This window comes from Erythrolamprus reginae, chromosome 12 (assembly GCF_031021105.1).
Source record: "Erythrolamprus reginae isolate rEryReg1 chromosome 12, rEryReg1.hap1, whole genome shotgun sequence".
Lineage (NCBI taxonomy): Eukaryota > Metazoa > Chordata > Lepidosauria > Squamata > Dipsadidae > Erythrolamprus > Erythrolamprus reginae.
The window spans coordinates 4225089-4250259 of NC_091961.1; the positions used below are offsets into that span (position 1 = coordinate 4225089).

At 39.6% G+C, this 25171-nt stretch overlaps 1 protein-coding gene across 8 annotated transcripts in view; it reads right to left on the bottom strand.

Annotated features, from left to right (window-relative positions):
- The window catches only part of ZMAT4 (zinc finger matrin-type 4), a 196723-nt gene that overhangs the window by 12494 nt on the left and 159058 nt on the right, over positions 1-25171 (bottom strand). For 6 of the 8 annotated variants that reach the window (XR_011560424.1, XM_070765341.1, XM_070765334.1 and 3 more), the window contains one exon: positions 14966-15062. The exons of 1 other annotated variant lie outside the window; for it this stretch is intronic. Coding sequence is in view for 6 of the 7 variants with exons in the window: in XM_070765341.1 (XP_070621442.1) it covers positions 14966-15062 (97 nt within the window). In the remaining variant the exon portion in view is untranslated. Of the gene's footprint in view, positions 1-14965; positions 15063-25171 lie in introns of those variants that run through there. One more of the 8 variants, XM_070765340.1, reaches the window with a different exon arrangement.

A 25171-nucleotide genomic window follows, 5' to 3' on the forward strand; every position in this document is an offset into this window, starting at 1 on the left:
GCCGTAGAACAGTGAAATGACAGCAACATCTCACTTAGAATTTTAAAAGCCCATTTTGAGCCTTGTGATAAAGGGGCCTTCAGGATTAAAATGTCCACTCACAAAATCATCGCTTACTCAAAGGCAACAATCTAAAGTGTCCCTTGCTACTTTCACAGCCTAAGTGAACATCCCAAAATGCTCCATTCCACATAAACAGTCTTAACCCTCCTTCCTGCAGACGACCAAACAAAATCAAGGTTTCTGGCAAAACATTAAGTTTCAAGCATTATTCATTTTATTTTTTTCTAGAGCAAAGGTCCCCAAACTTGGCAACTTTAAGACTTGTGAAATTAAACTCCCAGAATTCTCCAGCCAGCTAGGAAGACCTCTGTTGTAGAGAATACTTCGGAAAGGAACGGGAGACAGAAACCCAGATCACGTAGAATTCATTCCAGATCTTATCTCCTTATACTTTTCCCAGACACTTTTGTTTGTAGCAGAATCGCCGGCTTTGGGGTTTTTAAACGCTTTTGGGAAGAACGCAGAAGCTGCCCAAAGAAGACGCCCTGAATTTTCTTTCAACATCTTTCATTGCAAATGCAGGTGCTCTGGGGTGGAGCTCCATTTTTGCTACCCCACTGCATCCCACCCTTGGTGTATGTGAGTGTGCAGGTGTGAATGTTTTGCTCCTGGGCTGGCCAGATGTGGGAGTGTTTGGGGGGAAATTGGAGCAATAAAGGAAAGTTTGAACTATCAGCTGCAACAACATCGCCAAGAAAGCTTCAAGAGTTGTTAATCTAATCCTACATAGCTTCTGCTCTGGCAATCTCACACTTCTTATCAGAGCTTACAAAACTTTCACCAGACCCACCCTAGAACACAGCTCATCTGCTTGGAACCCACACTGCATCTCGGACATTAACACCCTCGAAAATGTCCAAAGAGACTTCACCAGAAGAGCCCTTCACTCCTCCACTCGCAACAGAATACCGTCTGAAACTAGACTTACAATCCTGGGTCTAGAAAGCTTAGAACTACGGCGCCTTAAACATGATCTAAGTATTTCCCATAAGATCATATACTGCAATGTCCTGCCTATCAACTACTTCAGCTTCAACCACAACAACACAAGAGCACACAACAGATTCAAGCTTAATATTAACCGCTCCAAATTGGACTGTAAAAAATACGAATTTAGTAATCGAATTGTCGAAGTGTGGAACTCATTACCGGACTCCGTAGTATCTTCCCCTAACCCCCAACATTTTACCCTCAGACTATCCACGGTTGACCTCTCCAGATTCCTAAGAGGTCAGTAAGGGGCGTGCATAAGTGCACTAGCGTGCCTCCCGTCCCCTGTCCTATTGTCTCTCTTGTCTCTCTTTTTTTTAAAAAAAATAATAAAAGAGGGTACAGAAAAACAAAAATGATATACAGTATATAATGTACATTCTAACAATTATAATTAACTTATCTGGAGAGCGTAGGTGGGGAAAGAGGGATGGAAGAGGGGAGGGAGGGATGGGGAAGAAGGGAAAGAGATACAAGGAGAGGATAAGGAATAGAAAATTAGAAAGAGAGGGAGTAGTAAGAAGAGGAAAGTAAAGAGTTCAAACATGTGGGTGGTGTAGATATCCCTAGGATTTTCTCTTCTATCTCATATATCATATGTACTATTCTTCTATTCTATCCTTCTCATACTTTTCTACAATATTCTTCTATTCTCTTATTGATATACAGTGATACTTTGCCTTACAAACTTAATTGGTTCTGGGACGAGGTTCTTAAGGTGAAAAGTTTGTAAGACGAAACAATGTTTCCCATAGGAATCAATGGAAAAGCGATTAATGCGTGTAAGCCCAAAATTCACCCCCTTTGCCAGCCGAAGCGCCCGTTTTTGTGCTGCTGGGATTCCCCTGAGGCTCCCCTCCATGGGAAACCCCATCTCCGGACTTCCGTTGCCAGCGAAGCGCCCGTTTTTGCGCTGCAGGGATTTCCCTGCAGGGATTTCCCTGCAGCATCACAAAAACACGAAAGTCCAGAGGTGGGGTTTCCCATGGAGGGGAGCCTCAGGGGAATCCCAGCAGCACAAAAACGGGCGCTTCGCTGGCAACGGAAGTCCGGAGGCGGGGCATCCCAGCAGCGGCGGTGGGTTTGTAAGGTGAAAATAGTTTTTAAAAAGAGGCAAAAAAATCTTAAACCCCGGGTTTGTATCTCGAAAAGTTTGTATGATGAGGCGTTTGTAAGACGAGGTATCACTGTATTTTATTCCTATATTTTCACTTCTACTCTTTCTCTACTATATCTTACTCGAGTATATCCCTCTATAACCTCCATTGTGTATTATTGTACATTGGACAAAATGAATAAATAAATAAATAAAAATAAATCCCCATGGAAACCAGGATGTTCCTGAAGCCAGTGATCAGTGCAAAGAGCCCCCTTAGCAAATGGCAGCCCTGGGCCCTATTCTTCTGTTGTTTTAGTTGCACACACTATATAAGACACACACACACTTATTTTTGCAAACAGCCTGTGAAGACAATGACTCAATCAGTTTCGGCTTCTTGTCCCAAAGCCCCTAATTAAAGTTTTTTATCCTTGGCCTCCACAGCAGATGTTCTGAAAGGTCTAACCCCCTTTTAACGTTAGGGATTGTGGACGTCCTAGCACTTGGTAATAACGGTTGCTATTTTGAAACCATTGTGGCAATGCCAAGAATAGCTGACAATCAACGGGCAGAATGGGGGCAGCTTGAGCAAAGCTACTCTTGTTTGAAGCAGGCTGGCAATAATTGGGATAAAGCAATCTTTTTATCCTCCCCCCCAAAAAAAGTGTTGGATGAAGATGGTGTGAGTTATGGTGGGCTTAAAAACAGAATTGGCTCAGCTTTGGGAGACCAGGGATGGGTTCTTCGCGGTAGGGACCAGTCTGCCCGAACTGGTAGCGACCCACTGATAACAACATGATGATGTCACCGGATCGGTTGGGGCTGGTCCATGAGCGCTACCATCTTTAAAATAAAATCTTTCTTTTTCTTCTTCTGAGAATGTGCAAAAGCCGGGTTTCGGGCACTGTACTTGTGGACGCCAATTTGTTTGCTTGCTTTATTTTCTATTTAATTTTTTATTTAATTTTTCTTTTGAGAAAATCTCGAGGAAACGAACCGGCAGCGAGGTAAATTAAAAACCCATCCCGGTGGGAGGCTTAAAGCGTGTAAAGGTGCACGTAGAAAAATAGGGACCACTTTTGAATTATTAATAATTAAATGACTTAGCAAATTCAGTAAAAATGATAGGGAAAATATATAAATTTCTTATCGCTCACAAAAATATAGAGTTGACTCTAAAAGATACCATGATAAGATGGTGCAGAAATATAGGAAAGGAAATAGATATAGATACTTGGGAAAAAGTCTGGATTAATAATTGGAAAATGACCAAGTCAGTCTCATTAAAAGAAAACCAAATTAAAATGTTTTATAGATGGCACCTTCCACCAAACAGGATAGCTAAAATGTTTCCTAAAACATCCCCACTGTGTTGGAAATGCAAGAAAGATATAGGAACTTATTACCATCAATGGTGGACATGTAGCAAAGCTAAAACTTATTGGAAGATGATTGAGAAGATATTAAAAGAAATATTAAAATATGACATAGATAACACCCCGGAATTTTACTTATTAGGAATTACTAATCAGACTTATAAGAAGGAAACTCTTTACTTAATCATACACATATTAACTGCGGCTAGAATAATATATGCGCAAAACTGGAAGGGGGAGGAAATCCCCAAGAAAGAAGAAGTTATAGCTAAAATATTAGATTGCGCCGAAATGGATATGATGACAAGACGATTAAACGATCAAGAAGATACAAAATTTTATGAAACATGGAACAACATATATAAATGGTTAGATAAGAAAAAATAAGAGATAGATCTGTTTTTATTTAGGTAATAACAATATTAGATGTATTTGTTGATGATTTTGATATAGTAGTTTACTCACAAGCGATATATTAAAAATTTTGTTTTATGTATGTTTAGTAATTGAGATTTGTTTGAATGTTTGATTAGATGAATATATTACACATAAATAACATATTAAGCATTTTTACTTATACCGTACTAATATTGCATTTAAGATTTGAAAATTTTTTACTAGACTTTTTAACATTTAACAAATGTTTGATTATGTATTCTTTTTTCTATTTGAATGTATACTTTCAAAAGAAGCGGGGAAATACATCCCCATTTTATGTTTATTGTTTGTACGTCTGTATGTCTGTTTTATGAAAAATAATAAAAAAAATTGGAAATAAGAAAAATAGGGACCACTTTTGGTGGGAAGGTAACAGCGTTTCGTGTACCTTCAGCATTTAGTCATGCTGCCCACTTAACCATGGAGACGTCTTTGGACAGTCTTTGGCTTAGAAACATCCTCAACTTAAGACCGCAATGGACCACAAGACAGACTAAGGATGCTAGCCAGATGAATACCTGGTAGGTAGATTCCCCCCTCCTCTTTTTTTCCTTCAAAACTAAGGTGCGTTTGTAGTAGTAGTAGTAGTAGTACTACTACTACTACTAGTAGTAGTAGTAATAGTAATAATAATAATAATAATAATAATAGTATTAATAGTAACAATAATAATAACAACAACAATAACAATTTTAATAATAACAATAACAACAGCAAAAAACAACAATAACAACAACAACAACAAAACAACAACAATAATAACAACAACAACAACAATAATAATAATTTATTAGATTTGTATGCCGCCCCTCTCCGAGGACTCGGGGCGGCTCATAACAATAATAAAATACAATAAACAGTGGTACAAATCTAATATTAGTAAAAGCTAGAATTAAAACCCCTTAATATTAAAAAAACAATCAATACTACACAATCGTACCATTCTCAAGTGCTATAGTCAGCAGAGGCGGGGGGGAATCAGTCCCCCCATGCCTGGCGACATAAGTGAGTCTTTAACATCTTGCGGAAGATGGGGAGGGTGGGGGCAGTTCGAATCTCCGGGGGGAGCTGATTCCAGAGGGCTGGGGCCGCCACAGAGAAGGCTCTTCCCCTGGGTCCTGCCAGACGACATTGTTTAGTTGACGGGACCCGGAGAAGGCCAACTCTGTGGGACCTAATCGGCCGCTGGGACTTGTGCGGCAGAAGGCGGTCCTGTAAGTATTCTGGTCCAATGCCATGTAGGGCTTTATAGGTCATTACCAACACTTTGAATTGTGACTGGAAACTGATCGGCAGCCAGTGCAGGCTGTGGAGTGTTGATGAAACATGGGCATATTTAGGGAAGCCCATGATAGCTCATGCGGCTGCATTCTGCACAATCTGAAGTTTCCGAACACTATTTTATCCTCCAAAAAATATGGTGTTTATTTTCTATCTGCCTCTGTGGCCTGTGGCTCCAAAGCAGTCCCACTGGTGCTCTTCAGTGTGATTATTTGCATACGTGTGTGTTCATTTTCAAACCAGAAGCATGGTAAGAATTCGGCACATTAAAACCAAGGAACATCTGACTCCTTCGACGCCTTTTTGTTCTCCTTTAGCTGGTCCTCAGCCAATTCAATTTGAGAGTTCAAACACATTGCGATAATATTAATGAGAAAATAAATTGGGACCCACGAATTGCCCCCTTGGAGATGGTGGTCTAAAAATTTTCACAAAAGGACTTGAAGCAACAGCAGACAAGAGAAATAATGCAAGCAGATTTTATCCAGGGGAAAAAAGAAAGACGGGATTAAAAATTCTCCGTCAAGCGGAATTTGTGAAATTTCAAAGGTTGATTATGGGGGTAAAAATCCAGGTCTTTAGGCTAACTACTCTATCCAACAACCCTGTCTATCTGATGGGGGTGTTCTGGAGAGAAAAAGACAGTTTCCTTTTCTTTTATTTCCTGGGGAAAGGTTGTTATGCAAAGCTAAGCGATAAGATTGCAATAAAATAGGTCAGTACTTATTATGTTTGATTGCATAGGTCAGTCAGTTAATCAATCTATCTATCTATATCTATCTATCTATCTATCTATCTATCTATCTATCTATCTATCTACCTATCTTCTATTCTATTCTATTCTATTCTATTCCATTCCATTCCACTCCACTCCATTCCATTCCATTCTATCCTATCCATCCACCCATCCAATCATAGATGGATGGATAGACGGATGGACGGATGGATGGATAGATAAATATAATAATAATAATAATAATAATAATAATAATAATAATAATAATTATTATTATTATTATTATTATTTTCCTGTGTTGAGAACTCTACATACTGTTAACTCAGATTTTTTTTTGCCTTCCGTGGTTAATATTTTAATAAAAGTCTTGACCCAAAATATAAGCATCCTAAAGCTTCTTCAGTGAAGGGAGGACAATTTTTTGAGCGGTTCTACACATTTGTAGAATTTCAGAGCTTTTAGACATTTTAATTGTAAATGACCAGTATTTTTTCATGTACTGTAGGGCGAGACAAATACTCAGAAAACAACTATACAATGGTACCTCTGCTTATGAACTTAATTCGTTCCGTGACCAGGTTCTTAAGTAGAAAGGTTTGCAAGAAGAAGCATTTTTTTCCATAAGAATCAATGTAAAAGCAAATAATGCATGCAATTGGGGAAACCACAGGGAGGGTGGAGGCCCTGTTTCCTCCCAGGAGATTCTTACAGAGGCCCCAGAGAGGCTTCTCCCTGCCTTTTCCAGCCCTATTTCCTCCCAGGAGATTCCTAGAGAGGCCCCATGGAGGCTTCTCTCCACCTTTTCCGCCCTGTTTCCTCCCAGGAGATTCCTAGAGAGGCCCCACAGAGGCTTCTCCCCACCTTTTCCGGACCTGTTTCCTCCCAGGAGATTCCTAGAGAGGCCCCACGGAGGCTTCTCCCCACCTTTTCCGGTTCCAGTTTTGGAGGCTTGGGCTTGTAAGTGGAAAATGTTTCTTGAGAAGTGGCAAAAAAATCTTGAACACCTGGTTCTTATCTACAAAAATTTGTAAGTAGAGGCATTTGTAGGTAGAGGTTCCAGTGTATATCCATAGTGGCTCCTTCTCCTCTTTCCCACTCCCCCGGCTAATTTTTTAAACCAGGCATCCATCCTATTCCCCTCAATCCCTAATTTTTCATCACTAAAGGAAACCATGTAAGAGCAATCATAAAGATGAAGAGGAATGATCAAAGCAATTGCTTATCAAAAAGTGGCTGGCTGAGCATCTCTAACTACCGTTTCAAATTAAATTTATGAATGTTCTGGCTGCTGGATTTGATAACATCCCATTGCTTCTGCTGTATTAAGTGTCTCAGGAGTCACTAGTCAAATTTATATCATAATGTATATGCAGAGAGAGATTAGCTTAGAAACACTAATAAGAATGTTAATTCCAAAGAAGAGAAAATGATTGCTTCCCAAGATAGTTCATTTTTTGATCAAGGTAAGGGTTGCGTCCATAAATACCGGGTAACTTCAGAACAAAGGTTCTCTTTTATTTGAAGATCCGAATCTTTACATAGAGGTGTTCCAACCCCTACCACATCTGTGTACTTGGTGACTTTGATCCTTCATTCTGAGAAAATAGAGCACTCTTCAAGTTTACAAGAGTGAACAAACATCACAAACTTAAGAGAAAGAAGAACAGAGCAGCTGCTACCCACCGTTACTCTTCCTAAGCGTGATTCTTACAGAGTTGGGTTTGATAAGATTTATCGAGGGGGGGGGGGGAGGGATGGGTTACTAGAATTCCAGCAGCCTTAGCTGCTCCCCATTCAAAATCAATTTATTCCTGTGAAGATTAGGATGGAGAGAGTCTCATTTAGTTCCTTCTTTTACAGCAGCGGTTCTCAACCTTCCTAAGGTCGCGACCAAGCTGGGGTTGTTGTTGTTGTTGCTATTACTATTACTATTACTATTATTGTTGTTGTTGTTTTGTTGTTATTATTATTAGTAGTAGTATCATCATCACCACCGCCACCGCCACCATTATTATTATTATTATTATTATTATTATTATTATTATTATTATTTCAGTACAACACAGCAAATGAGATCACTATGCTGGAATTTGTATTTCATCACCAGTCGGGCGCTTCCCAAGTACTTATTATTATTATTATTATTATTATTATTATTATTATTATTATTTATTAGACTTGTATGCTGTCCCTCTCCAAGGACCCGGAGCGACTCACGACATGCAATACAAACAATATGTATAAAAATCTAATAGTAAAAAACAGTAAACTAAAATCCCATTATATAAAAAACAGTCAGTCTACTCAATCACACCCACACATAACATTTAACGGTCAGAGAAGAAGGGGGCATGGTCTAGCTGCCCCAGACCTGGCAACATAGATGGGTCTTAAGTGTCTTTTTATTTATTTATTTATTTTATTTATTCATTTGTCCAATACACAATACATATGGAAGAGAATAGACATGAAGTAATATATATAAAGATAATATGTAAAAATAGAAGAGAAGATATATGAAAGGAAGAAAATATATATGATATACGAGATAAAGGAAAGACAATTGGACAGGGGACAAAAGGCACACTAGTGCACTTATGTACGCCCCTTACTGACCTCTTAGGAACCTGGAGAGGTCAATCATGGATAGTGTAAGGGAGAAATGTTGGGGGTTAGGGGTTGACACTTTTGAGTCCGGTAATGAGTTCCACGCTTTGACAACTCGATTGTTAAAGTCATATTTTTGACAGTCAAGTCTTGCGGAAGGTGAGGAGGGTGGGAGCAGTACAAATCTCTGGAGGGAGCTGATTCCAGAGGGCAGGGGCGCCACAGAGAAGGCTCTTCCCCTAGGTCCTGCCAGACGACATTGTCGGGTTGACGGGACCTGTAAGGACCTGTAGAAGGCTGACTCTGTGGCACCTAATCGATCGCTGCTACTTACTGTCGTGATGCGCGCACAGCTTTGGGTCACCAGCCTGCCCATGCGCATGTCCCAGTAAGATTTTTGCTTCTGTGCATGCACAGGAAGCAAAATCTCATGGGAGGATGTGGGCATGAAAGAGATTTGGGTGATTTTTATGCTCCTGCGCATGCGCAGAAGCAAAACATTGCCGAAATCTTGCGCACACGCATGTCCCCTTGCAAAATTTTGCTTGCTGTGCATACGCAGAAGTAAAATCTCACTGGGACGCAGTGTGGCCTGTACTGGGTAGCAACCCGATACAGGTCATGACCCTTTAATGCAGTTCTTCATGTTGTGGTGACCTCCAGCCATAAAATAATAACATTATTAGAAGGCTCAGGGGTGGGTTCTAACTTATCTCGCTGCTGTTTGGCCAAAAACAAGAAGGTGATGCATGCACAGTTCTGGAAATTTGACTTCTGTGCATGTTCAGAAGTTTACATGGTATAGTTTTGGGGGGGGGGGGGGTTGGCAGTAGTCTATTTGCATTTAGGTGGACCCAACTGGAGACGGTTAGAGGAGCAGTGTCTCAGTTCCACAGACCATTGGAAATATGTAGTAAAAAATATGGGAAATGGCTCAAACAAAAAAAAAAACATTAAAAAAACCTAATGGAAAAATAATACTAGACACTCCTTCCTTTCTTACCCAAACATTACAAAAAAATAGAAACACTGTACCATAAATCGACGGAACATAAAACCCCTAAAAATGAACTCGTACCTTCCTCAGAAATACCTAAAATGAATACAATTATACTATTCAGAATTAAAGAAAATAAATACACGATTCCACACCCTAGACATAAATAACTTACATCAGGTCGCTCGACAGTGATAGTCAACGATATGGTTGACAACATATATGCTTTAAGCCCATTTATCTCTCCGTTTTCCCTTCTTTTTTCTTTTTTTCTTTGTATGTTTTGTTTGTTTTGACTGTTTTTATATGTAGAAATTTAATAAAGATTATTTATTTTTTAAAAAAGGAAATATGTATTTTTTTATGGTCTTAGGTGACCCCTGTGAAAGGGCCATTCGACCCCCAAAGGTCAAGTCTTGCAGACATATTATCGAGTAAAGATGCTTCAGGAACCTGGACCATCAAAAAGAGAGACCACTGCTGAACAGATAGTATTTGGTTGCTTGGATTCTGACTCTCAACTCTATTTTGTGTTATGCATTCCGTCCCATCCCTTGGACTTCACGTTATTACACTTTTTTTTCCTTCCAAAGAAGTGTAGATCAAAGTTGACAAATTAATTAATTTGATGGCATTCAGCTGAGCTTTACTTTTGATGACTGCATGGATGGTTACCGACCATCTTTCTTATTTATTTATTTATGCATGCATAGAATTTATAGACTGTCCAATTCCTATTGGCTCAAAGAAGTGTATAATTAAAAAGTAAATAAAAAGAGAAAATATACGCTGCTCAAAAAAAAATAAAGGGAACACTTAAAACAACACAATAGAACTCCAAGTAAATCAAACGTCTGTGAAATCAAACTGTCCACTTAAGAAGCAACACTGATTGACCATCAATTTCACAGGCTGTTGTGCACATTCAGCTTGGTACAGAACAAAGTATTCAATGAGAATATTTCACTCATTCAGATCTAGGATGTGTTCTTTGAGGGTTCCCTTAATTTTTTTTGAGCAGTGTATTTAGTTTTCCTAACATGTTCCACAAGGCATAACATTTTCTTTATGCAGTAAAGTTTAATTCTCTGGCTAAATAAAGTCACGGTACTAGACCTGTATTATGCGCCTCTGACCACATCTTTCTCATTCCAGGTCTATGCGACATGACAAGTCCATTTTTCCTGCATTGTTCTTTATTTATTGTTATCTACAGTGCTACCTTGGTACTCAACTGCTTTGAAATTTAGCGCATTTGACGGTCAACATATTTTGACGTGAGCATTTTGTCATCATTTGTTTGGTACCCAACACACAAGCTAGAACTTCTTGGTGTCAGCTACATTATTCCTTACTGGAATATTTTTTTTTGTACTCATCATTTTTGGTACTCATTGCAATTAACAACGAGTGCTTAGGTACCACTGTAGATAAAAGCTCCAATTTATTCCTAAATAGGAATTAGAAGTAGACAAATGCTCTGAGTGTACTCAGATATGAATTTGCTTGGACAGCAACTATGTGAACTTTCATCTAAATATCTATGTGCATCCTTCAGAGATTAAAATTTATGCCATTCGATTAGCACTCCGTGGCCTTTTGCCTCAGACAAAGAGTGGTTTGCTCTGCTGAATTCAGTCAATCCATTCTGCAACCATAATAGATTTTGAGTGCATCTTCGAGTTCAGCAATTCAATTTAAACTAGGCTAGCTCCATTAGAATTCCCCTCTGGAGGGAATGGCAAACTTCTCCTTAATAAAGTAAGCTTTGTGCCTTTCACACAAAAAGTACAAGAAGGTACAGAGCAAAACAATTTGCATTCCTGAAGAATATGAACAATTAAAAAAAAAAAACCCTCAGTGGAAACATATTGGCTGTGGCCTTGAAGAGTAATGAGTTGTGCAGAGGTAACTGCAAAGGAAAAGTAGAAGCTACCATATTACATTACACCTAGAGGTATAACGATCAGGAAGAGGGAGATTGTGACCTCACTGTATAGAGCGCTGGTGAGACCCCATTTGGAATACTGTGTCCAATTCTGGAGACCTCATCTACAAAAAGATATTAATAAAATTGAACGGGTCCAAAGACGGGCTACAAGAATGGTGGAAGGTCTTAAGCATAAAACGTATCAGGAAAGACTTCATGAACTCAATCTGTCTAGTGTGGAGGACAGAAGGGAGGGATTTAAATAACAAAATATGTTAAAGGGTTAAATAAGGTCCAGGAGGGAAGTGTTTTTAATAGGAAAGTGAACACAAGAACAAGGGGACACAATCTGAAGTTAGTTGGGGGAAAGATCAGAAGCAACGTGAGAAAATATTTTTTTATTGAAAGAGGAGTAGATGCTTGGAACAAACTTTGGTAAATCCACAGTAACTGAATTTAAACATGCCTGGGATAAACATATCTCCATCCTAAGATAAAATACACAAAATAGTATAAGGGCAGACTAGATGGACTATGAGGTCTTTTTCTGCCGTCAATCATCTATGTTTCTATGTTTTGCCTTCTCTTTCTGCTCAAGATCCCCAGGGACAATTGGTGGGCCACTGTGTGACACAGAATGCTGGACTCGATGGGCTTTGGCCCAATTCAGCATGGCTCTTCTTATGTTCTTACATAAGATTCGCCATCACTAATAGAGTTTCTTGCTTGAGCAAGGAGATGGAATAGAAGACCTCCAAGGTCCCTTCCAACTCTTTTATTCTGTTCGGAAACTTCAGATCGTGCAGAATGCAGCTGCGAGAGCAATCATTCCCCAGGTATGCCCATGTTACACCAACACTCCGCAGTCTGCAGTGGTTGCCGATCAATTTCCGGTCACAATTCAAAGTGTTGGTTATGACCTATAAAGCCCTTCATGGCATCGGACCAGAATATCTCCGGGACCGCCTTCTGCCGCACGAATCCCAGCGACTGGTTAGGTCCCACAGAGTGGATCTTCTCCGGGTCCCGTCAACTAAACAATGTCGTTTGGCGGGACCCATGAGAAGAGCCTTCTCTGTGGCGGCCCCGACCCTTTGGAACCAGCTCCCCCCGGAGATCAGGACTGCCCCCACCCACCTTGCCTTTCGTAAAGTTCTTAAGACCCATCTCTGCCATCAGGCATGGGGGAACTGAGACATCTCCCCCGGGCCTATACAGTTTATATATGGTATGTTTGTGTGTATGTTTGCTTTTAATAATGGGTTTTTTAGTGTTTTTTAAATTATTAGATTTGTTCTTACATTGTCTTTGTTATTGTTGTGAGCCGCCCCCAGTCTACAGAGAGGGGCGGCATACAAATCTAATAAATAATAATAATAATAATAATAATAATAATAATAATAATAATAATAATATAGTGTCAAAGTGCCAAAATTGAGACTTTGCTGACTTTGTGGCAAGGGAATCAAAAAACAATGCCTGTAATGTTGACATATTGTTTATAATATTTTAGATTTCATATTTTGTATACGTTTAGCTCTTGCGGTTTTGGCCCGATTCAGCAGGGCTCTTCTTATGTTCTTATATTCTTAAATATTTCTTAGGATGTCAAAAGAGAATACACCCAAAATTTAAAAAACAAAAACAAAACATCAAAGTATCCCTTTTTCATAAATTCACAGCTACGGCTAAATCTGAATTACAGGATAGACAAAGACTACGTAAGAGCGGCGAGGGGCAGATTTAAAATTGGCAAAGCAAAGTTAAAACTCTTCTTTTGTTCCCGGGAAATAAGTGCTATTCATCACCGCACTGAAGTGCTTCACTTTAATCTTCCTCTCTGTGTATCTCTCTCGCACATAAACAATTTATAAATGCAGAGATACTGCACCACCACCTCCCGTCCGATTTCCATCTTCCCGATTTCGACAGCCTCCCGCTGGCTTTCTTTCCCCTTCGTTCTGCTTTCTGAATCTATGGCAGTTCCACATCCATGGCTCTTTACACACGAGCCAGCTGTCAGGCTTAGCCCAAGAACAACGCAGAACAGTCCGATGGTTCGGTTCTTTGTTCTCGGTTCAGCTCACACCATGCAGGCAGAATCTTGCCAGACTAAACCTATACTAATATACCTTTAACAGATACACCCTGGGAGATTTTCCAGAGTGGCTATGCCAAATCTCTTTCTCTCTCTCCCCCTCCCCAAAACTAGCTCTGATTGTGCTGCCTCTTGACTTACCCTTGAAATGTACTCCTACCTTGCTGGAAAACTGCTGCTTGATTGTAATCCATCATACCGCCTCCCTCTTTGAATACACCCATACACCACATCAGCAAAGATTGGGAGTATGAACTAAACTCCTTTTTCATTGCTAATCTATCTATCTATCTATCTATCTATCTATCTATCTATCTATCTATCTATCTATCCATCCATCCATCCATCCATCCATCCATCCATCCATCCATCCATCCATCCATCCATCTATCATCTATCTATCTATCTATCTATCTATCTATCTATCTATCTATCTATCTATCTATCTATCTATCTATCTATCCGGGACTGTCTTCTGCCGCATGAATCCCAGCGGCCGATAAGGTCCCACAGAGTTGGCCTTCTCCGGGTCCCGTCGACTAAACAGTGTCGTCTGGCGGGCCCCAGGGGAAGAGCCTTCTCTGTGGTGGCCCCGGCCCTCTGGAATCAACTCCCCCCAGAGTTTAGAACTGCCCCCACCCTCCTTGTCTTTCGTAAATTGCTTAAGACCCAACTATATCGCCAGGCATGGGGGAATTGAGACATCTCCCCCAGGCTTACATAGTTTTATGTATGGTATGCTTGTGTTGCATGGTTTTTAAATGTTGGGTTTTTAATGTGTTTTCTTTTAAACATTAGATTTGTCACATTGTACATTGTTTTATTATTGTTGTGAGCTGCCCCGAGTCTGCGGAGAGGAGCAGCATACAAATCTAATAAATTATTATTAAATTATCTATCTATCTATCTATCTATCTATCTATCTATCTATCTATCTATCTATCTATCTATCTATAAACATAGAAACATAGAAGACTGATGGCAGAAAAAGACCTCATGGTCCATCTAGTCTGCCCTTATATTATTTCCTGTATTTCATCTTACAATGGATATATGTTTATCCCAGGCATGTTTAAATTCAGTTACTGTGGATTTACCAACCATATCTGCTATCTATCTATCTATCTATCTATCTATCTATCTATCTATCTATCTATCTATCTATCTATCTACCTACCTACCTTTCTTTCTTTCATCCACCCATTTATTTATTCATTCATTCATTTATTTCTTACATTTCCGCTTCCATCCAATCTTTTAGAAATGCAGGTTAATTATAACGGGAAGGAGGAATAATCTTTTCCCTGTGTCCTGTTCGCACAACCACAGCTAACAGAGGGTTAGACTTACTTGTTCTGATGTTTCGAGCCCTTCAAGTGTGCGTGATACTGTTCTATTGAGTTTAGAGTGACGTTACAGACGTTGCAAGTATATGTCCGCTTCAGACCTGTGGACAGAATATAACAGGATGAACTGCACCACCGTATCAGAGCAGCCGATAGGATAGCTTCACTTACCCCAACGCTACGGCCCTGAAATTATCCTCTCTTATGGAAGCTCCCACACAAACTGTCTAGATATGATTTTCTAAACTCTCATAAAAGATCCATTTGTGCAATTTTTCACCTTCCGTAGATGGAGGACATGAAAAATGGCCAAGGAATCTTCTAGGTCTAGTCTTCTTTTCCCTCCATCTTCATAGATATTTCCACCACTGGCCGAGAGGCAAAAAGGAAGTTGTGATGCTCCTTCAATATACCAGGGTGATTCAACACAAAAAACATGTAACCCTTCCCTGGTACAGAGCTGAAGGGATTGGATACTGTAGCCTAGAGGTTAATTTTCTGCCTTACAAGACAAAGGCTGCAAGTTCAAATCCCAGTGAGAAGGTATGGCTAGCTGATGAGGCCAGAACAAGGCCGAAATAGATCTATCCTAGTCTCCCTTAATTTTCAAATTCAGCAAAAACATGTGACATATATAGAGCAAACTGAGCATGTGCCCATGTGCTGGCTTTGTTCACGCGCGTTACTTCCACACATGTGCACAGCCTCTCGTGCATGCATTTTGCTTGTGTGCATGCCTTCTGCATATGCGTCCAGCAGGCGGGAATTCCACTTACCGTCCGCTACTAGTACACTCTTTGGGATTGTCACGGGTGCGTGTGCGTCTGGTGAGCACATGCGCACCATCAGCACAAGAGTTGGCTCCTGCGCATGCGCAGCAAGTGGAATCTCATGGAAGGATGCTCTCATGCATGAGATTTTGCCAGTTTTCAGCGATCTCCTGCATGAGCAGAAGCAAAAAATTGCCAAAAATCAGTGAAATCTCACGCACAAGAGCATCCTCACACTGATGTTGTTTGTTGCACTTGCACAGAAGCCAAATCTCATGCGGGCATGCATGTGGGGTGCAGAAGTGCATGCACATTTCAATTTCCACTACCGGAACCCCGATTCCAGCCATACCAACTGCAACCCATTACTGGTGTCCAGCCTTGAAAACATGGCTAAGTAGGATGGCATTATGTCCAGGTGGGTGGGCAGGCACTTTGGGCCCACCTGCAGTCGCTACGAACCAGTTGGAACCACAGAATACTACCTCTGCAGCACATGTATGCATGCGCATGAAAGAGAGAGATATTAATCAATGTGAGCTAATTATATTGTCAGGGAACAAGTGGAAAGTGTAATGCTGTTGAATAAGTAAGCTTCCTATTGTCTTCAACATCACTTCTTCTATTTTCCAATTCTGAGTAACTGCCCTCCCTTCCTGTTAACTCGCGATGTCCTTGCCTAGAAAAATTTGCATTGCAACAGATTTCTTTCCCTGGGCACTCCTTCTGCTATGATGTACTGTCCTGATTGTGATACATAGACATTTTCACTGCAGCATGTGGGAAAGCAATGTCTCAATTCTTTCAAATAGCAACGTCAGAACACCAGCAAAGTAGTGAATAAGAAAACCATTCCTGATTGAAAAGTGAACCACACATAATGGATTTACAGAAAACATTTGTTAAAGTTTTAAAGAATTTTTGGGAGAACAGGCAAAGAAAATATGAAGAGAAATCAAATTTTAGGACATATTAAAGATCAAGTTTGTTCTTTATTCAGAAAAAAAGGAAAGAAGGAATATAAAGTTGATTTATTTGATCAAGTTTAAAATAGATATACTGTTATCTCTGGTAACTCTTAATGGACCTTTGCTGATTAGGGCAGAATGACAACAAGGCTTTAAGGATTCATTTATACATGAAATATGGGAAGTTCATTTGTTCTATTTTAATGGAAGGAGCATAAGTTTTTAAGATTGTTTATACTTGTTTATAAACAAGGATGGATAAACAAATATAAACACCTTTGTATCTCTCTGTCCGTCTGTGTATAAACTTCATACATTTCTTTTTTTCTTTACTATATTCTTATTTAATATTTTTCTTTCTATTTTTCTTTTTTGCACTTTTTCTTTCTTTTTGGTCTTTTTTTTAAGTTTGCATTATTTTTTAATCTTTTTAAGTGCAATGTTTCAAAAAGAAAATATTATTTAAAAAAATAAGAATACCCATATGCCCAGTTCTCTCCGTGGGAATGTATAGGGGGTTTCATGCTGCTTGGATGGCGTCCATAGCATGTAACATTATATTCTATTTCCCTAATTGTGTCAACAGATGGCTATGCAACCATTATCAGCTTAACATATGTTGTAATGAACGTCTGAAATTTGATGACAATCCCAAATTAATTTTGCAAATGTCGAGAAACTGAGAAAATTTTAGGAGTAATTGTTGACAGTTATCAACATGTGACTGCCGGCATTCACGGCTGCATTTCTCAAAAGTGAAGAAATAGGTTTCATTGTAAACTGTTTCTTAGGCAGCTGCCATGTGTGTATCGTCAATGTCATCTGGCGGGACCCAGGGGAAGAGCCTTCTCTGTGGCGGCCCCAACCCTCTGGAACCAGCTTCCCCCAGAGATTAGGATTGCCCCCACCCTCCTTGCCTTTCGTAAACTCCTTAAAACCCACCTCTGTCGTCAGGCATGGGGGAATTGAGTCATCTCCCCCAGGCCTCTATAGTTTATGCATGGTATGTTTGTGTGTATGTCTGTGTGTATGTCTTGCTTTTAAAATAAGGGGTTTTTAGTTACTTTTAAATATTAGATTTGTTGTAAATTGTTTTATTATTGCTGTGAGCTGGCGCGAGTCTACGGAGAGGGGCGGCATACAAATCTAATAAATAGATAGATAGATAGATAGATAGATAGATAGATAGATAGATAGATAGATAGATAAAATAATTATAATAATTTATTAGATTTGTATGCCGCCCCTCTCCGAAGACTTGGGGCAGCTCACAAATAAATGAATGAATGAATGAATGAATGAATGAATGAATGAATGAATGAATGAATGAATGAATGAATAAATATGCTCTCAGTGTACATAATAGAAAAGATATATTCATCAAGAATCATGAGATACAACAATGATTGTCATCGGGTACAAATGAGCAATCAGGAAACAAGCAATATTAATATAAATCGTAAGGCTACAAGAAACAAATTACAGTCATACAGCCATTAAGTGGGAGGAGATGGGTAATAGGAACGATGAGAAGACTAATGGCAATGCAGCCTTAGTGAATAGTTTATGTTGCAGGGATGACAAGAGGAGACGGACGTCAAAGTAATTCTTTACTCAGCAACTTCTCAAGGCAACTAGCGACTTGCAGTCTGATAGCCAGCCTTTTTATAACAAGCTATATAGGATTTCAAAGGTGTTTCCAAATACCTCCCCTATTTGCTGGAAATGTAAAAAAGAAATTGGTACATATTTTCATACATGGTGGACCTGCCCAAAAGCTAAGATCTACTGGAATAAGGTAGAAAAATGGTTAAAGGAAATTACAAATAAGGAGATTAAAAAGGCCCCAGAATTCTTCTTATTAGGTATCACTGATACTAAATACAAAAAAGAAATATATTATTTAATAATTCATATATTAGTAGCGGCAAGAATTACCTTTGCACATAAATGGAAAGAAAAATAAATTTCAAAAGACGATGTCTTTAAGTAAATTATGGAATGTGCGGAATTAGATATGATGACGAGATGGTTAAATATTTATTTATTTATTTATTTATTTAGATTTGTATGCTGCCCCTCTCCGCAGACTCGGGGCGGCTAATAATCAAATGGAAACAGAGTTTTATAAAACTTGGGAGAAAGTATATAATTGGGGAATGTAAAAAGGATTATTAACAATATAAAAACAAATTATAGAAAACTTAAATTTATTAGATTGGATAAATGACATATTGAAACTATGGATAAGTCTTAGCTTTATTAACTGATTTCAATTATTTTAATCACAATGCTATAACGAAAATGCCGATGTTATATTATAGTAGTATGTTAAGAAACATGTTATTAACAATTTCTACTTTTCTGTATTGATCTGAACCATAACTAGTTTTTCTTTTTTGTATTAGTAAGACTTCTATGCTTAGCGGAGCAATGGTAGCTCCTTTACATGTTAAATGTTGCTTGTCTTGTTTGTCTTATATTTTTTTTAAAAAAACCAATAAAAATGTTAAAAAAAAATAAGAAGCTATCAGACACAACAACACAGCATTTTCCTGCTCAAACGCTGGACCTGGGTGAAACCATGTATAACTGTGAGTATATAACAGATGCAATCCAGGATAGGCCTTCTTTGAGACCTACTTACATTTCTGAATGGTTAAAAATCATATACAGAATGAATTTGGAAATAATATGTGGGATGTAGGATTCAGAGAGAGAACTACCGTATTTTTCAGAGTATAACACACACCGGAGTATAAGACGCACCTTAATTTTGGGGGAGGAAAATAGGGAAAAGTATCTGCTTACCAGGTATTCATCTGGCTAGCGTCCTTAGCCAGCACATTATTTTATCCCCTGGTTTGGGTTAAAAAAAAAACTTTATTTGGAGAGAGTAACATGAAATATTTTGCCAGCCAGTAAATGTTGGGAACATCATTAGCACATGGAAAGAAACACTCAGAGCAAGTAGAACAATGGAAAAAAACCCTGCAAAGACTTAGAGGGTTTGGAAAACATTCTTCGCAGAGAGTAGCAATACTCCAAAAAATATGGTATTTATTTAGAAGACAGCTTGGAATGCTTTAAAACCCCCCACCAATAATTATTTTAGAAAGAAATTTCATAGGATCATGTGTTAGATCCTTACTGGATGAAGGATAAAGGCAAACAAATGATCTATTCATCTTAACTGTACTTGTTCAGTTTTCAGATATTTGTTGACGTTGTTTGAATGTTTCCGCAAGGAGTAGGAATCTCTGCAAACAGAGATTTCTACTTGTTGTAGCAGTCCTACTGTTCTCTGTTATCAGTCCAAATACAGTATAACATTTGCAATCTCTTGAACAAAACAGAAATGTGAGAAAGGACATGTAACTTGCCAAACGACATGACAGACGGTTCTCCCCTGGAGGCCTTCAGATGTGATTGACAGAATCTATTCTGGGATCCCTCCGATGGCTCTCACAGCATGAAACATTATGTTGAGGGTAGTTTTCCAAATCACAATTGATCATTAGCCACGTAACAACAGCTCCGAGGTCCAAGACTGCAGCTGCTGCTTTGACGGGTTCCTTATTTTTCCTTAATATTCTATCAATCTACCTGTCAATGTCCTAATTTTGTTTTTTGTTCGTTTGGTGTGGTTTTTAAGAAAACCAGGTGCAGGGTTTTCATTTCATTGGTCATCGTTTTATTTATTTATCCGGTCTGGATCTACGTTTCTTGCGATTGGTATTGTTTCTGGCAATGGAGTTTATAATGTAGATCGGGGTAGGCAAAGTTGGCTCTTCTATGAGTTATGGACTTCAACTCCCAGAAGGCCGGAGTTAGCATGATTGCCCCAGGAATTCTGGGAGTTGAAGTCCGCAAGTCATAGAAGAGCCAACTTTGCCTACTCCCGATGTAGATAAATTGTCTTTTGCTGGAGTTATTTTCACATACCACTCTGCAGAATCGGGGGGCCACTGAACTGTGGTTATTCTTGTGCTCAGGGCCATCTCTGGAAACTTCGATGATATCTTCGGGGGTAATGGTTTGAATATGATGGTTGCTGAGGATGTTGTGTACTTTTGTGATGTCATTTTCTTCTAGTCTAAATAGGATTGCATTATGACGTTTTTGCTCGCGCTCGGTGGCGTCTTTGACTATAGTGTAGATGCCAGTGGTTGAGTAGGTAGGTCCTTGTGGTTGGGGTAGTGATTGTGGTGATGGTCAATCAGACTAGAGCTGGAAGGGACCTTGGAGGTCTTCCAGTCCAGCTCCCGGCTCAAGCAGGAGAGCCATGGTGGTGCACAGGTAGAGTGCTGTACTGCAGGCCACTGTAGCTGACTGTAGATCTGTAGGTCAGCGGTTCAAATCTCATCACCGGCTCAAAGTTGACTTAGCCTTCCATCCTTCTGAAGTGGGTAAAATGAGGACCCAGATTGTGGAGGGGGGGGCAATAGGCTAGCTCTGTTAAAAAGTGCTATTGCTAACAAGTTGTAAGTCGCCTTGAGAAGGGCGGCATAAAAATTGAATGAATGAAAGAATAAATGAATGAATGAATGAATAAATAAAAATAAATAAATAAATCCCGTACTGTTAATGCATGAGCAGAGCAAATCCTTATTTACCAAGGTTGTGCACATGCAGAAACATTTAGATTGAGATTAGTTGTGAATAACTACTCAGCCACACACACTTAAATTAAAGTTTACTTTGAGAAATAACACATTGAGATAAACAAAGTGATACACATGATAATCAGAATAACAATCCAAATATTACTAAGTACATAGTCTTTGTCATAATCAGCAAAGATATCAAGCCTAAACACATTTTAGCTGTAATACACAACTATAATACTGAACATGCAGAGAATTGCAGAGCGAGCCTAACAAAGAGAAACAAAGAGAAAACTCCAGAGAAATAAGATGTAAACTCTAGCTCCCTCTTCTAGCAGTCTACAACATTTGCAGCCAATATATTGCCAACTCAACAGTTATTTATTTATTTATTTATTAAATTTGTATGCCACCCCTCTCCGCAGATTCGGGATGGCTCACAACAGCAACAGAAAACAATATATTATACAAATTCATAATTAGAAAGCTAAAAACCCATAATTTAAAAAACATGCACACAACATACCATACATAAACAGTATAGGCCTGGGGAAGATATTTCAGTTCCCCCATGCCTGACGGCAGAGGTGGGTCTTAAGGAGTTTGCGAAAGGCAAGGAGGGTGGGGGCAATCCTGATCTCTGAGGGGAGCTGGTTCCAGAGGGCCGGGGCCGCCACAGAGAAGGCTTTTCGCCTGGGACCTGCCAAACGACATTGTTTAGTCGACGGGACCCGGAGAAGGCCAACTCTGTGGGACCTAATCGGTTGCTGGGATCCGTGCGGCAGAAGGCGGTCCCGGAGATATTCTGGTCCGATGCCAGGAAGGGCTTATGGACAAGAATCCGAACACGTACCCTTTCAGACAAGTGACTTTCTAGTCTTTTCTTAAAAACCTTCTATTTTTTCAGAAGGTTTTTGAGAAAAATCTGAAAACTGAAAAACAACAACAATTAACCAATGGAACAAGCTGTTCCACTGGTTGATTGTCCTCACTGTTAGGAAGTTTCTCCGCAATTCCAGAGTGCTTCTCCCCTTGATTAGTTTCTACCCATTGTTTCTTGTCCTGCTTTGTGATTTGGAGAATAATTTGACCCCCTCTTCTTTGTGGCAGCCTCAACATCTTTTTATCTGGTATCTCCAAAAAGTAGCCTATGTATATACTAATTGCTCTGGGATAGATTGAGGTTCATCAGTGGGTTAGCTTGCCTTGCTTATGGCATCCTGTCCCCACTTAAACTTCAATTTTTTTTAGAAACATAGAAACATAGAAGACTGACGGCAGAAAAAGACCTCCTGGTCCATCTAGTCTGCCCTTATACTATTTCCTGTATTTTATCTTAGGATGGATATATGTTTATCCCAGGCATGTTTAAATTCAGTTACTGTGGATTTATCAACCACATCTGCTGGAAGTTTGTTCCAAGGATCTACTACTCTTTCAGTGAAATAATATTTTCTCATGTTGCCTTTGATCTTTCCCCCAACTAAATTCAGATTGTGTCCCCTTGTTCTTGTGTTCACTTTCCTATTAAAAACACTTCCCTCCTGAACCTGATTTAACCCTTTAACATATTTAAATGTTTCGATCATGTCCCCCCCTTTTCCTTCTGGCCTCCAGACTATACAGATTGAGTTCATTAAGTCTTTCCTGATACGTTTTATACTTAAGACCTTCCACCATTCTTGTAGCCCGTCTTTGGACCCGTTCAATTTTGTCAATATCTTTTTGTAGGTGAGGTCTCCAGAACTGAACACAGTATTCCAAATGTGGTCCCACCAGCACTCTATATAAGGGGATCACAATCTCCCTCTCCCTGCTTGTTATACCTCTAGCTATGCAGCCAAGCATCCTACTTGCTTCCCCTACTGCCTGACCACACTGCTGTTGATATTTGTTGATATTTTTCTGTTTATTTTTAAGGCATTGCATTGATTTTAATTATATGCCATCCGGAGACTGTGCTGAATGAGATAGCTTTTATAAATCTAAATGTATAACTAAAATAAACAAGTCACGATATGGGTTATTTAATTGGGCACAGCATGTTATGTAAATAGACAGAAGTTCTGTTTGGTAAATCGTAGCTTTAGTCAATAAATACCACAATGGAAATCTTTGTTAAGAAACCGTCATGATGATCACAAGCCTGCAAGCAAAGAAAAACCTTCCTATTTAGCAGCATGTTTAGCTGTGGAATGTAATTTTTTTTGCACCGATCCGAGACGATTTGTCACCTGTTCAATTCTAGTGGAGAATAAACATGCTCCTTCTGCCGCACGAATCCCAGCGACCGATTAGGTCCCACAGAGTTGGCCTTCTCCGGGTCCCGTCGACTAAACAATGTCATTTGGCGGGGCCCAGGGGAAGAGCCTTCTCTGTGGCGGCCCCGGCCCTCTGGAACCAGCTCCCCCCTGAGATTAGAACTGCCCCCATCCTCCTTGCCTTCCGCAAACTCCTTAAAACCCACCTCTGCCATCAGGCATGGGGGAACTGAAATATCTTCCCCAGGCCTATACTGTTTATGTATGGTATGTTGTGTGCATGTTTTTTTTAAAACTATGGGTTTTTAGCTTTCTAATTATTGGATTTGTATTATATATTGTTTTCTGTTACTGTTGTGAGCTGCCCCGAGTCTGCGGAGAGGGGCGGCATACAAATTTAATAAATACATAAAATAAATAAATAAACTTCAGATCGTGCAGAATGCAGCTGCGAGAGCAATCATGGGATTCCCCAGGTATGCCCATGTTTCACCATCACTCCGCAGTCTGCATTGGCTGCCGATCAATTTCCGGTCACAATTCAAAGTGTTGGTTATGACCTTTAAAGCCCTTCATGGCATCGGACCAGAATATCTCCGAGACCGCCTCCTGCCGCACGAATCCCAGCGACCGATTAGGTCCCACAGAGTGGGCCTTCTCCGGGTCCCGTCAACTAAACAGTGTCGGTTGGCGGGCCCCAGAGGAAGAGCCTTCTCTGTGGTGGCACCGGCTCTCTGGAACCAACTCCCCCCAGAGATTAGAACTGCCCCTACTCTACCTGCCTTCCGTAAACTCCTTAAAACCCACCTTTGCCGTCAGGCATGGGGGAACTAAGACATCTCCCCCTGGGCATTTTTAAATTGTGTATGGTATGCTTGTGAGTGTGTATGTACTATATGGGGTTTCTTTTTAAATCTTAAATGTTTTAAATGTATTCAGATTATTTATGATTTGTTTTTCTCTGCTGTAAGCCGCCCCGAGTCCTCGGAGAGGGGCGGCATACAAATCTAAATAATAAATAAATAAATAATAAAATAAATAAACAATTTTGATTGTGACATTGGTCACAATAGAAATGTGTGATGGAGTAACATTTTGCAGAAGCTAGCTCACCCAGATAGAATAGAATAGAATAGAATTTTTATTGGCCAAGTGTGATTGGACACACAAGGAATTTGTCTTGGTGCATATGCTCTCAGCGTACATAAAATAAAATATACATTTGTCAAGAATCATGTGGTACAACACTTAATGATTGTGATAGGGGTCAAATAAGCAATGAAGAAGCAATATTAATAAAAATCTTAGGACATAAGCAACAAGTTACAGTCATACAGTCAACATGGGAGGAAATGGGTGATAGGAATGATGAGAAAAACTAGTAGAATAGAAGTGCAGATTTAGTAGAAAGTCTGACAGTGTTGAGGGAATTATTTGTTTAGCAGAGTGAGGGCGTTCGGAAAAAAACTGTTCTTGTGTCTAGTTGTCTTGGTGTGCAGTGCTCTGTAGCGACGTTTTGAGGGTAGGAGTTGAAACAGTTTGTGTCCAGGATGTGAGGGGTCAGTAAATATTTTCCCCGCCCTCTTTTTGACTCATGCCGTACA